The sequence below is a fragment of the Alligator sinensis genome, unplaced genomic scaffold (genome assembly GCF_000455745.1).
Source record: "Alligator sinensis unplaced genomic scaffold, ASM45574v1 scaffold278_1, whole genome shotgun sequence".
Lineage (NCBI taxonomy): Eukaryota > Metazoa > Chordata > Crocodylia > Alligatoridae > Alligator > Alligator sinensis.
The window spans coordinates 3,139,155-3,154,229 of record NW_005841952.1 but is presented as its reverse complement, the minus strand read 5'-3'; the positions used below and the strand labels follow the sequence as shown (position 1 = coordinate 3,154,229).

Here is a 15,075-nt window from a genome sequence, read left to right as displayed (position 1 = left end):
TCCCTATTCATGGGATTAATCAGAAAAAAAGGTCATGGTATCCAACAGGGACAGAGATTACAATACTGCCACGTAGTGCTGACAGGACAACTAACATACTACGACCTGGAACAGCACAGATCAGTTCAGTACCAGCTACTACCAGAGAAACAACATGAAATTGGACAGGTAGGATTTCAGAGTGGTGCACAAAACTTCAGTAAAATTAAACCTACCAGTTCCCTACAATGTCAGGAAATAATAATGCACATTTTAGAGATGGGGCGGGAAATTGTAACAGGCCATCAAGTGGCTTCTTTAAGGTTGACTTCACTAAGTAGCAAAGAAAAAGTAGAATCCAGAAGACCCTTGAGGGCAGCAGGAGGACACATACAGGAGTACTGCACAATTAAATTAGGCCAAAAGCCTACTTTTTCTTTGCCTACACCAAAACACACTTTACCATATTTTTAGAGACATGATGTACATTCTACAAGCACATTTGCTAGTTGCCACATATAACTGGTTTGTAGTACTGTCAGCTATAGCGCTCAACACACAAGTTACATTTGAACACAAACTCACTGCTGGCAAATTGGCTTCAACACTCCTTTTACCTTGATCTTTCAGGGCTCCCTAAACAGGAATTTCCTACACCATCTTTTTCCCCCTAAGCATACTTTCCCCCAACAAAACAGTGTTTCTTTAACACATGCCCAAGTTGAATCTTTGTGGATTATAGCAGCACTGCTTAAGTTCTGGTAAGGGGCCAAGCTAAATCCATTTGCAGTCATTGACTGTGATGGACTTTGAATTGGGCCTCACATGGCTTTTTTGAATGGGCAGCTACATTCTCCAATTGACTCCAGCTACTAGGAAGCCTGAAAATGTCAGATCTTTTTATTGTGAGACAATGCCTCAGTGGCAAAAAGTTTCACTGGGAGAAGTTATTCCACAACAAACTCATTTATTATGGGGTGACCAAATTGGCTAAAGTAATTGTGCTCTTGGTAAGTGCCAGTACAGCACACAGAAATAATGCTGTGGTGACCTTTAGCAAGCTGGGGACTAACAAGGTAATGAATGTAATGCAGCTGATATAGTACATAATCAGGCTCAGCACACTCTCCAACATGCATTTGCCTCGGAGCCAATATTCTCATTCTTGCCTTTTGCACTCGTGAGTTTTGTAACATTTTAACTAGAATTGGCTAAGATTTATTTTCACTCTAAAATATGAGCTGTTTGGTCCTTACGAAAGTGAGAAATTAGCACAGGCTTAAGCCAAACATAATGCATGCCAGACAGCTCTGGTAATACACCTCAACTCTGACTCACGCGTCCGTGATATTTCAGCTTGCCTCTAGAGCATGTGGAAGCCTTTGTATCTAGGTTTTTTTTTTTTAAACCTGTTAAGTGCCAAATGTACTCTTGGAGAACGAAGGGAATTTTAAAAGGACAAAAGACAAAACACTCCTTGCTACAAAGACCCCATCGTCCAAATAGAGGAACACATTATTCATCAAGTAGACCAAAGGACATTTCTATCTCAGAGAGTAGATTAAAAATTTATATATAACCAAAAGTGTTTTAAGTAAGTATTTGAATAGGGAAGGTGGGAGCCTGGTTCACTGACGGGGGTAGATCTCATTTAGGGAGCAGCATGGGATGAATCAAGACAGAAGTGAGGGATACCAGTGATAAAACTGAATTATTAACAGTTCAAAGGGAATGAACAGAAAGAAATGAGAGCAGAGAAGCTAGCAGAGCCTGAAAGGTTAGGTTACAAAGCTTGAACATGACACAGAAAAAAGAAAAGGATCCAGTGAAAGAATCCAAGGGGAGTGAAATGGTCTAAGGAGCTAAATTGTGCGATTTGTGAGATATGGGAAAAATTAAGACTAGCAGATTGCCACTATGTATCAATCCATTTAGCTTAATATCCTGCCTCCAGCCATAGCTAGTACCTGAAGCTGCAGAAAAGTGCATTCCCCTCCCATATAAGTCAACAGGTTCAATGGTTTTATGCAGTGAAAATGTATTCATTCTCTGTGCACTGAAGCAAGAGATTTAATTATTCTTAAATTTATGGAGCTACAAGTATTATGTTCCACATTAATTACCATCCTTTCTGGAAGAAATGAATTACCTGCTTTTCGACAAGTGTTACTGCCACTTTAGTGGAAATGAACGTCACCATTTCAAGATTACATACCTTTTCAAAACCAGTCCTTCCAGACTGAAATGAAAAATTAAATTTCTTTGCACCAGATACTTCCTCCCCTTTTCATTCTCTGTAAGTGGAATCAACAGCTCCATGGAAACTTATTCACATATGTACAGAAAACTGGACACTATATTTACATAAGATGATCACATTTCTATTAAAGGCTTCCAAAGTCAACTGAAAAGAGACTGGTCCAATTTTGACATACCATCAAAGACAGTAGTATCATTACTGCCTGTCAGTTCAACGGTTTTGAATGTTGGAAGAGTCTTCAGTGGATGGCTGGAAATAGCTGTAATAAAAAGTCAAGTGTTTGAAAATGCCAGAGGGACATGCTGTCTTGGCGATGTGATGCATCATTAAGTGAAGAAGGACTCACACAGATTTCATAATTTTTTAAAGAAAAACAAAAGGGATATGGGAAAAAATATCCATAACTTTGAACAAGAAACTTATGCTTTACCTTCTGTATTGGTTGCATAACTCTCAGCATGTGTGTGTGTCTCCAAACCTGTATATCTAGAAGCTGCCAAAAGAAGAAACATAAAAATATTTTCATTCAGGATGCCACTTTCTTCCAAAATTCAAGCATAGAATCTAAGAGTGGAATGCTGTTGTTCATGCCTGGAACAGGCAACCTGGCTTTTTACTAGGGCTGTGCGAAGCTTCGGTCCCTGATTCAATTCAGCGGAGATTTGGCCCGATTCGGTGGCCAAATCTCCAAATCGAATCAGAGGACCCTTTAATCTCTCCGAATCGAATTGGAACCCTCCAAATCAATTTGGAGAGATTTGGCAATATGGACATAAACACAGCTTTAAATGTTTTTTCTATATACCTCTAGGTAGCAGGGGCTCTGATCGCTGCAGTGCTGGGGCGCATGGAGCATCCCACAGAAGCGCGAAGGGTTCCCCAGCACGTTCGGGAGCAGACCGGGAAGTGGACCAGAGGCACTTCTGGTCCACTACCACGTCTACCGGACAGCGCACTGGGGGCTCCCCACTGCGTCCCCTGGCTCAGCAACTGGTGCCTCCTGGGTTTGGGGGGGCACCCGGGGCTCCTCCGTAGCCAATTGCTGAGCTGGAGGGGCACAGGCCCCCCGCGGAGCGGGGGGGGCACAGCCCCCCCCCCCCCCAATGTGCTTCCCAGCAGACCTGGAAGTGGACCAGAAGTACCTCTGGTCCATTTCTGGGTCTGCTGCTGAGTGTGCTGGGGAGCCCCCCGCACTCCTGTGGGATGCTCCAGGCGCCCCGGCATCACAGCATTCACAAGCCATGCCTGGTACCTCAAGATATGTAGAAAAACATTTAAAGCTGTGTCTATGGCTGAATCACTGACTCTCTGAATCAGCATTGAATCTTCAGATTCGGCCGAACAGAATCAGGGACAGCAAACCAAATCAAATCACTGTCTCCAATTTGGGCCAAATCTGAATTGAATACGGCCCATTTCACATGCCCCTACTTTTTACCACACCAAAGGAAGTTTAGCATGAGAGCTGTGAGAGAGTCAACTCTGCAGGAGCAAAAGGTAGCTCAAGATTTAATCAAACACCGTGGCAAAAAATAACTTCAAAAAGGGAGGGGGGGAGGGGGGGGGCGGCATTTCAGTAGTTAGAATTATGTTACACAAGAAAATATTTTAGGAGACAGACATCGGGCAGTAAAAACCTTTCAAATAGACGTTCTAATGAGGAACGCAGGATCTACCTCTTGTCTTTTTGATAGAGTGCATAAGGGCTCTGGGAACAGATCTCTAAACACTTCACAGTTAACTGGTCTTCTACTAACAATTCCCCAGAAAATGCATGAGCTATTTAACAATATTGAATTCGGCTGCTATGCTTACTACCTTGTAATAACTCCTGTATACTCTCCAAGGTAGTGGTAGCTTTCATTTCCAGACAGTGAGCAAAGCTGCATAGTGCTTTGCTACGGACTGTAGGTGCCTTGTCTGAACAGCGGCCAAACACCATGATCTGCACCAGAAACTTGTGCTTTAGAAACTTCTGATGTTCTGGAGACAAGGAGCTGTCTGGTTCTCTCTCAGGCAAATCTAACAGTGCCAAAGCTATATCAAGCGCAAACACTCTGTAGAAGATCTGTTGAAGTAAAGAACACAACATTCTCAATTACAGAAATGTTAAAAGCAAAGAAACATCTATTGTTAAGCTAGACTTCAGTGACTACCAGATATCAACAAGAATGAGAATGCTATTTAGTTTTTAAACAGCACTTGTCAAGTCCAAAATATTCTGTGCACCAAGATCTGATGCACAGAGAAGGATCTCCACTTACTTTGGCATTGTGTGAATATCTATAGAGCCAAGACATAAAGTCAGCATATGCTGCACAAGGGAGTTTATTCAGCAACTGCACCAGAGCCTGGGCAGCGTATGTACGATACTCAGACTTATCTGGGACCTGGAACACAAGGACAAAAGTATTTGCTGATACCAATATTATAATAGTCTGTTACGGTAGCTAAAATGTCTCCATCTTCAATACAACTATCACCTATGCAAGCAGGTGACAAGGTTTCAGACAAACACAAGATTGGAATATGGGACATCTAACTTTTAAGCTTGCTTTTGATATTGGCTCAACATGTGGCCTCAGGGAAGGTGCAACTACTCTACAAAGCCAAGATTCTCTCTTTGTAAAATGAAAGAATCAGAGCTTTTCAAGGAGGCTGTGAAGACTCCACATCAAGTGTTTCCAAATGAGACATAGCTGGCTGGTCATAGGTTCTTGCAATCTTGCTTCTGGCTACCAAACTCGCAATAATGGTAATGCATATGCACTAGAGTAGTGACCTAACTTTACTTGGTCACATAAGCAATTGCTTTGTCATAGGATTATTCATTTATTTATAGGCTGTCAATTGGAAGTATCAAGTGTCCATGAACAACTCTCCCTTAAAATATGGTTCATACTATGAAAACTATTTGAGGACCCATATAGTTCAAATACTAAATCAAATTAAAAGACTGAAAATCTTATGATAAAATGAATAACACACTTAAATACTGAACAGACACTCCATTGTGAAATATTTCACTGTTTAAAAATGTGAGGAAATGGATGCTCCATATCCATTTATAGGAATCACAATTTATCCAAGAATAGGGCTGCTGTCTTTAGACCCAAGATGTATGAAAACTTAGCCTACCTTGGCACAGATATGCTGCAGTAAGATACGGAGCACAGGAAAGGCAACCTCCTTCAGTTCATCTACAACAGCACTGCGCAAGATAGAAACAAGCAACTTGGAATAGGTCATTTCATAATAGGAGGCAAAACTGAAGCCCAAAGACATATTTCCTGAAAATGTTACTTTTTTAGAAGGAAAAGTGGGATATGTTCTTGTGTAAGAGATAGTTTTTTACCATCCTTCATGCTAAGTGGAAGATGACGAGAGAATTAAGGAAGGATAAACTCCTAGCAAGTGCCTGCCTCACCCCATTTTGAAGTAAGTTAAAAATACCCTCAGAAAAATCTGCAAAATCTAGAACAGGAAATGTGCTACCCACCCTCACTACGACTCTTCCAACATTTGGTGTCCTCTATCCCAAAATAAACTCCCATTACAGACACCAGAACTCACCCAAAACTACAGAACTCTGCAACTACAGAATTCTGCACTTTACCTGATAAATTTTATTGTTTGATTCCTGATACTGACAACTTGAGATGTGACAGCAAGGACTGTGGTCCTGGATCCTTTTCCCCCTTCTATCATGAGGATGACATTTAGGATCTGATGGAATATCCGGCGAAGAATCTTGAAGACACATACACAATGAGAAAGACAAACCACAACAACAACAGGTACAGAAGAGCCTTCCATTCTAGTTAATGAAGTGATAAAAAAAAAAAAAAATCAGATAAGTTTATGCTACCAATATCTCCTAACCAAATACCAATCCAAACTGAATCATTTAAGAGGAAAGCCACATATACAGAAAGCATTTTCTTATGCTGGGAGTACACTAAACATAACAGAACTCATACAAGCCTGATAAGACCTAAAAGTTACTTCCTTCACAGGGACAACAGAAATAAAAAAAGCACATAATTGTTGTACTGGAAACTAAATCCTTCTTAACAGAAACACACAGAATATACAGTCATAGAAAATTTGGGTTGGAAGGGACCTTAGCAGGTCATCTAGTTCAACCCCCTGCTCAAAGCAGAACCCTGCAAGATTGGAGATTCCACAATCTCTCTGGGTAATCTGTTCCAGTACTTTACTATCCTCCTAATGAAAAAGTTTTCCTGATATCTAACCTAAACTTCCCCTGCTGGAACTTGAGACCATTGCTGCTTGTTCTGCCATCTGCCACCACTGAGAACAGCTCCATCCTCTTTGGAACCACCCTTCAGGCAGTTGAAGGCTGCTATTGAGTCACCTCTCAGTCTTCTCTTCTGCAGATTAAACAAGCCCAGGTCCCTCAGCCTCTCCTCAGAAATCATATGCCCCAGTCCCCTAGCCATTTTCATTGCCCTCCACTGGACTCTCTCCAATTTGTCTCCATTCCACACTTGCCTTACTTTAGTGGTCTTCCTCATATCATCTGAGCAGAGGCCTAGTAAGGAGGACTCAAGTTTTGACCAGACAAGCAATAGAGGTTCCTAGACATTGTATAATTCAGAAAATCATGTGTACTTTCTAAGGTAAAGCCAGACCCAAGTTAGGTTTAAACTAAGTAGCTCAGGTACTGCTAATAATCTAGCCATGGCAGCAGGAAGCTCAGTGCAGGCTGCAAAACCCACCTGAATAACCACCCGAATATTTATTTTGCTAGTCTGTGCTGTGGTCTGCATTTCCCTGTGCAGCTAACTGGCTAGCTGTGGTAGTCTACATTATAGAACAATCTATGCAGTGAGAGGAGGCCTACAGAAATAGAAGCAATATGCAGATAACTGAGAATTTATGCAGTGTGCTTCATTTAACAAAAATTAAAATGTGCAGCTGCAGACTTTCAGTAGAATTGGATGTTCCTATACGGAAGGATAGTCAATGAATTCTCATTAGCCCTGCTTACTGTAATGTGTGTTTGTCAGGGGTGGACAATTATTTGGGCTAGAGGGCCATTAAGGAGTTCTGGTGAGCTGCTGCAAGCTGGTGACGGGGGGAGGATGATGACAACTCCAGCTGATCCTATCTGGGGAGTCTGGATGGAGTGGGCAGGCAGGCAGGATCTCTATGGAGACCAGCCTGGAACCCCTGTGGGCTGGGCACGATTGGCTGGGCGGATGGGATGGGGCTATGGGCAGGCAGAGAGCAGGATAGGTAGGGTGGTGACAGTATGGGGTCAGGGCCCAGGGCTGAGCCACAATCCACTCTCCATGTCCCTGTGATGGGCACTGGTTTCATGGGCAGGGATGTGCAGGAAGTAGATCGTGGCTTTGCCACAGGCCCCAGTCCCATGCTATCACTGGCCCTGCGATCCCAGCCCCGGCTCCAGCCCTGCTCGCCTGTCTTGCTCTTGTATGCCGCTCCCCACCGGCCTGCAGCACCACCCCATCCACCCAGATGAGCATGCCTTGCCAGCAGGGGGCCTGGGCTAGTCTCCATGGAAATCCCACCAGACCACTCTGTCTGGTACCTCCAGTGGTAGATGTGGGGCAGATGGGCCAGGTTACCCAGGCAGCGCTGCCCTTGGTGCACACATGGCAGAGGAACTGGCTACACATGCCACAGTATGGACTGCTCTCTGCAACCGGGCCGGGAGGGGCTGAGGGACCCGCTGCGGGCCAGACGGAATCTCTTGGTATGCCAGATCCAGCCGGTGGGCCGTATTTTGCCCACTCCTGGTGTATGTGATATTTGTCACATCTCCCAGCTCACTATCAGCTTACAGTCCCATAATATATACTGACAAATGATATCAGAGCTCCACCTAGCAGGAAGCAAAATTCAAAGCCAGTCAATGTTAAAATGCTCTATTCTAAGATATGGAGATGCAGCTTTACAGAGATATGCTTATCTTGAAACAACTGTCAAAATGTTTTCCAACTATTGAGTTTAGGTATGCTTGATGTATCAATGAAGTCATAGGAAATAGGAACAAGGAATAAAAGTTTATCTAGCCCATCTCTTTCTGGGAAAAAAGGCACATAACAAAAATGACATAAAAAGGGGGGAAAATAATTGCAATTTTTTCTAAGTATAAATCCAGACCTGGAAAGGTTTTATCAAGATTTTTACCTTATCTTCCACACCATGTAGCGGGGAGCACAGCAACCACAGCCCATGATAAGCCAGTTCTGGGACATACTTTGCTTGATTAATGTTCCTAAGCAAAAGAACATGTTGAGATGTCTTCAGTGTTTACTAGATATGCATTTACTTTAATGAAATGATTAAACATACTCATTACTAACTGGAAGCCCTTGATTAAAATTAATTGAATGCTGTTTACATGTCAGCTAGGAAGAATACATTCCAATTATCTCTGAAGAAGAAAGAAATCACTGTTTCCATTTTAATATAAACAGAATAATACAAATACACACATTTAGTGCTTTAGCTTGTCAAATCACTATATTAAGAAGTAACAGCTCACATTGTTCCTGAAAACTCCATCTCATGCACTACAGGCTCAAAACTTGTCAGTTCAACAAAGATCTGCAAGACAGAGTAAGGAAAGTGAGAGTTTGTAAAAGGGAGTGTTGCAGGTGTGTTTGTAAGCCAAGTGCCTAGAAGTCTTACTTACCTGCAGGCAATTCTGCGCACACTGAGGTTTTTCTTTCAGGGAAAATTTGGGTAGAAGTCTTAAGAAGTTTTTCATGAGAAGAAAGACTGCCTGACGAATTTGAAGTAGATCTTGTGCTGAAAAATAAACCTCTCCCTGATTCTCCTCCTCCTCCTCCTCCTCAAAAATCTCATCCATCTAGATTAGCAAAAAGCAAAGACATTATTTCTCAGAGTGGTCTTTAACAGAAAGCAAACATGTCTTAGTACGTCTCAGATACTCTGACACTAGAACCTATTTCATAATACTAAAGGAGGAGAACTGGAATTCATCCAAAATACCGAACTTTAGTGTTAGGGAGGAGAGGGGGACAGGGAGGGGACTAGACGCACACAAAACCCATGCTACTTAGCCTCATATGAAAAGTTCACATAGGAAAATGCTTGTAAAATTAGGGGCGTGTGTGTTAATTCTGATCTCAGTCTATACAAAAAGGATTCCTGCAGAATCATCTCAGATCCCTAATTCTGCCGAATATCTTCATCCCTCACTCATACTGAAAGTTCCTTCAATGTGTAGTATGTAACTCAACAAATATAACAAAGATTTTATAAAAGCTAGAACTTTTTCAGAGCTGCTCTAACAGAAGTTAAATGCACAACTGCTTGAAAGTATGCAGCCCTCCAGCTTGCATTATTAGATTAATACAAATATTCCAATACCCTTAGGCCTTGTCCCACTCCCATGCCGACAGAACAAGTACATACTCATGCATGCACTTGTGGTGGCTGTATGGCTCCATTACAGCAGCTGTACTACCAGAGCATCATGTGCAGGTTGGAAAGGCATCAGTTGGGCAACTGTCAAGTGTGGGAGTGTCTACAAGTGCCTTTGGCTACCTGTGGATCTTGCCAGAAACCTTTATCTGCTCCAAAGAAAGGAAGATTCTGCCGCTACACAAAAAACTTTTGAGTGAAGACACTCAAAATTTTGCTGGTAAATCTTTGCAGTATACATTAGGGTCCCATCCCCTACTAATGTGCAAGTCTATTAAGTAACTAAGACCAGCTCTACAAGTTGGCATTAAGTCTCATTTTGACTTGAGATGAATGATAATTTTGCTCCTGATATTAGTTTAAGAGCATTTGGCCCCTGGAATTATACGTCTGAAGAGATAAAACCATCTTCCTACCTCAGAGATCTCCCTCCTGTTTGGTCTTCCTCTTTTTTTATTTTTTGTATTAGCCTGAGAACTTTTTCCATGGTTCTTTTTCCTCTTTCTGGTCAAATCAGATTCCTGAGGACAGGTTTTTTGCAGGGTTTCAAGACACTTGTCAAACATCACTTGGTGGAACACTTGATTAGCTACACTGCCTGTCCAGAAACCAAAAAGACAACAGGATTTTAGTCATGTTCAGAACATAACTATTAACACAGAAAAAGATAAGATAATCTCACTGTACAAATGGAACAGGTAGTCAATTGGATATCTGGAACACAAGTGCCATCCTAGTACTCTGAATACATTTAGAACAGTGGTTCTCAGCCTGTTTAGACTTAAGACACCTCTGGATAGACTCTAGTCCCCTCAAAAAATTCCAGCTCCTAGTTTTGACTTCTCAACTACAAAAAAATAAAAGAGTGTTTGTCTGTTTCAAAAAAAAACTCAGGAAGACTACAACTTTGGATTCCATAATCTACAACTATGGACTTCTATTTAAAATCTCTGGGTATATCTTATGAATCATGCTTGCATACCTAACAGCGCTAACATTATGTGGCACAGCACATAACCCTTGAAAGGATTTCAAGGCATCCCAGGGTGCTGCAGCACCCTGGTTGAAAATCACTGATTTAGAAGGTGGATGAAAGCATTTCTATAAAAAAAAACCAAAACAACTACACTGCAGAAGCAACTGAGGTCAGCAATGAGATTATCAGTGCTATTCAAAACAAGATGATCAATCAATTTGGGATGTGCTGCATTAAAAAAAAAAAAAAAAGAAGCAGCAAAATTGTAAAACAAGAGCTCACCGTGAACTACATAAGCTCATTGACAAACACCCAGGTTAAAGAAAAAGTGCTGTGATACTGGTTGCAAGAAAAATACATCATAGAAAACTAACTACCTTTTACTTTAATTAGAGAATTTTGCTTTCATGCATAAGCCAGGCTGGCAGCTGCGGAGAGCTATATCCTCTCTATCTATAGAAGAGATGCAGCACAAGAAATCGGCAGTACAAGCTCTCTTGTCAATGTGCTTCATGCCAATCAAGTAAGGGCGGGGTGGAGGCTGGGCCTGTTTCTTTTCAGACCTGAGGAAAGACATTGTGTCTTACATTGCTCCCAACTATACAACTGATCCAATAAAAAAAAAAAAATTACCAAACAAACATTGTTTCTCACATATTCCCTGGACCATCATGACTACAACACTATGTCCCTTCTATCAGATCATAATGACTTTCCCAGCACAACACATCCTCAAACAGTCTTGACCTTGAGGGCAACAGCTAAAAAATGACTATCCCAACTTATATTGTTATCAACAAGAGACAGATAAAAGCATGGTCCAAGCAGGCAACTCTGCAAAAGACAGAAAGGCAAATCCATCTACTTACCTGGAATTTCAAGCAATAAGAAGTACAACCCAGCAGCATGGAGAGCATAAACCCGCTGTTGGACATTAGCCCTTTTGTGATGGCCCATTTGGACAAAATGATACAAGATGGCCACAAGAGCATTGTGGGATAGGTTGTTCTCAGCAAAAAGGGTCCAGACACTCTGAGACAAAGCAGAAAACTAACGGTGAATAACTTGCACACTAATCTATACCTGTCACTACTCATCATCAAAGTTACAACAATGATACACAGGGCTATGATACTGGTCACAAGAAAAATGTGTCATTTACAGACTAGAGTCCTGTTCAAGTTAAAGCGAGACATTTAGAATAATCAACCTTGTTTAGATTTTCTTTTGCGACTCAGAAGTAACAGATGGAAAATAATACATTAAAATAATTATGTTGATGTTTAAGCATAACTTAAATGGAAAAATATGTATGAACTGTGACAGTATATTTGTTCAGCAACTAGCATTAAGATTCCCAACAGTTATCATTCTGTCCTTTCCTCCTATGTTAAGGTTTTTTATATGAATAAGCTCTCTTAGAAACATCTTAATATGCCAGACATATTGGGACTTTGAAGCTTGTACAAAGCATAAGCTGCTCATTCTGAGGTCAAAAACGTCATTTAAAGTTACTACAGAAAGACAGGAAAAAGTTGAACAACCAAAGTACACAGCAGGGACCTCTGTGCTAATAGGTAAGGACGTGGATAATTTGTGCCTTACCTCAGTGGTTCCATGATCCTCTGCAGCAAAAGGATAGAGAGTCTTGTACAGCTGAGTGAAAGCATCACGCCCATCTTCTGTGATTCCCTCTTCCACTCTGGAATCCAGAGGCTCTGCTTCTGTGAAATCTAAATCCCAGACAGTGTCCACCCAGGCTTGGGAAAAACAAAAACAAAACACAAACTCTAGATCAACACTCGAATAAAATATATTTATACAACACCTTCCATTCCAAAACAGCTTATAAACTTTAAACAAACAAAACCAAAAAATGTTACTTATTATTAACATGCGGGCAGTAGTTTATAAGCATAGAACAAGTTGAGATAGAAACAGGTATTTACTCTGTGAACTAGTGTTAGGCCAGAGAGTGACAACCCTTTAAAAAAACAAACAAACAAACGGTTCTTATTTGATGTATTACATGTACTTATTTAAAGCTTCAAGCACAAAAATAGTTAACAAAAATTCACACAAAAATGGAGCTGAATCAGTGTCCAAATATGACCCGCTTCATGTCACTAAGAATGAAGTCTCCACCTATACCATATCCTTGGGGAAAGAGATACATTCTATATGCTTTACAAGATGCAATACAGATCTTTAATTCTATACTACTATAATAGGGGGAAAAAAAGAGCTTCAGAGTCAAAGACTCCTGTTTCAAAATATCTTATCGTAGCCTCTTCTATCAGTGTGCCAGTTGAGAAGTCTCAAATAATCAAAATGGTTTGCTTCTTTTTGTTTCAAACAGGGTTTTAAAACAATCAGGGTTTTACAGCTGAAAACAATATAAGCCACTAGCTCTTATCCCAATGCATATATTAGCAACTGTAAAATAATGCAATATGCTCCATGAGAAATCAGAACTACCAGAGGCTCAGAAGTAGCTGTACATACGTACTCATGTACGTATTGTTTTGTGTCATGACAGTCCATGCCCTATTTTCTTCGTAAAGGGATCAAGCAATTACAAAAGAGAGAAAAGAATGTCTCAGTTCGTAGACTCATAGAGCAGTAGAGCTGGAAGGGACCTCTATTCATTCTCTAGTCCAGTGTTTCTCAAGACTATATGAAAGGGTCCTGAACAAACTTTAAAAACAGATCAACAAACTTAAAAAATGGAATCTCCTTTAAAAGAAAGACATGTGGGAAACCGTGGCTTTTCCCTTGCAGGCTGGCAGAGCTCCAGCCTGTGAGTGGCTGCTTGGGGCCTAGGAGACTTTTTGGGTCGATACTGATGGCTGATTTTTAAGAAACCATATCAGCTGATACTGATCTGATTGCCAATATGCGGCCCGGCCAGTGTTGGGCTGGTAAGTCTGTTGTAGGGGAAGGCAAGGCGAGGGGGTCAGGGGGCAGATTAAGGCCCCTGTGGTGGTGAAGGAGGGAGTGGGGCTAAGGCAGGCGCTGCACAGCCAGGGCAGGACATGGGACAGAGCCCCAAGCAACTCATATGGGGGGCATGGGAAGGGGGAGCAGCTCCTGCCGCCGCATGCACCTTGGGAGGGCACGAGGGATGTGTACTCCTAGATATGTGTGTGGAGTGAAGGTAGGCTGCTGATGCAGGCTGGGACCAGTGCTGCACTGGGCTCTTCCCAGCAGGAGGCTGGGCCGGGCTGTGCTCTGGGTGGGAGGTAGCAGCACTGGGAGGGGAGTTGGGGGGAACTGCAGCCACCACAAAGTTTGGTGCCACCCCAAACTGCAGCCACCCCAACCCTCCCTCCCAGTGCCGACGCCACCTGTCCCGAGTGCAACCCGGCCTAATCCCCCGCCGGGAAGAGCCCAACGCAGCCCTGGCCCCAGCCCGCCTTTGCCCCGCGTGCCCTCAGTGGCAGGGGCTGTCCCCCAACAAGCCATCCGCGGCTCCGTCCCATGCTGTGCCCCACCCTGCCCCACTGCCTCCCTCACTGCGGGGGCCTCGATCTGCACCCCCCCATGCTCCTTCCCCCGCAACAGACTTACCAGCCGGACTGCGCTTGTGGGCACCCGCGTGCTGCGCTGCGGCTGGGCGCATGCACGGGGGCATTTATTGGTGCCCCTCGCTCCCAGGCCACACCCCCACAGCGCGTGGGGCAGGGAGGCCCCAGTCGAGGCGCACCGATGTGTCGGTCCCGTGTTGGATCGGCACTGATGTAAGGAAAATGGACGGCATTGGCAATCGGCTTTTTTTTTGGCTGATGCGGCCGGGTTGAGACCAGACATTGACGTTTACAATCGGGTCCTGGTACCAAAACAAAGGCTGAGAACCGCTGAGGGACCAACCTCCTGCCTCTCCGAACCACCCCGTACAAATCCAGTCTAGCCGCTCGGCAACACGACCATCAGCCCTGCCGCCACGCCCCAGGGGGAAGCAGGGGACCGTGGCAGCCGGCGTCCCGCTGCTGCAAAAGGTTGTTAATACACAATCCGCGACCCTGGCTACAGAGGGAGGTCGAACCCCTCATGGGTCAAATTCCCTCCTGGCCCCGAATACAGCCATCAGCCTCCCGTGAGAGCAGGGAAAGACCCTCCCTTCAGTCCTCTCCTAACACATTAATCCATCCCTCTGCGACTCGGGCGCAGGTGGAAACAGACATTCACTCCGCAGTATCTACACGTGGAAACAGGCATTCACTCCGCAGTATCTACACGTGGAAACAGACATTAACTGCGCACGGAAACAGACATTAACTCCGCAATATCTGCATGTGGAAACAGACATTAGCTCCGCAGTATCTACACAGAGGATCAAACCCGTCCAGCCCCACATGCCAGGCCCGGCGCTCACCGGCACCGACGCGGCGCAGACCCCAGGCCTCCAGGCCCCGCA

At 43.4% G+C, this 15,075-nt stretch overlaps 1 protein-coding gene across 1 annotated transcript in view; it reads right to left on the bottom strand.

The window, feature by feature from the left end:
- NCAPD3 (non-SMC condensin II complex subunit D3) overlaps window positions 1–15,070 on the bottom strand; it is a gene marked incomplete at its 5' end in the record, with an annotated part of 44,783 nt that extends 29,713 nt beyond the window's left edge. The window contains 13 exons of the mRNA XM_025200018.1: window positions 2,401–2,498; window positions 2,670–2,732; window positions 4,058–4,307; window positions 4,504–4,629; window positions 5,378–5,450; window positions 5,856–5,989; window positions 8,420–8,507; window positions 8,778–8,839; window positions 8,928–9,104; window positions 10,099–10,280; window positions 11,528–11,690; window positions 12,264–12,418; window positions 15,034–15,070. Coding sequence (XP_025055803.1) covers window positions 2,401–2,498; window positions 2,670–2,732; window positions 4,058–4,307; window positions 4,504–4,629; window positions 5,378–5,450; window positions 5,856–5,989; window positions 8,420–8,507; window positions 8,778–8,839; window positions 8,928–9,104; window positions 10,099–10,280; window positions 11,528–11,690; window positions 12,264–12,418; window positions 15,034–15,070 — 1,608 coding nt within the window. The remainder of the gene's footprint in view (window positions 1–2,400; window positions 2,499–2,669; window positions 2,733–4,057; window positions 4,308–4,503; window positions 4,630–5,377; window positions 5,451–5,855; window positions 5,990–8,419; window positions 8,508–8,777; window positions 8,840–8,927; window positions 9,105–10,098; window positions 10,281–11,527; window positions 11,691–12,263; window positions 12,419–15,033) is intronic.
- Window positions 15,071–15,075: the final 5 nt, after the last annotated feature.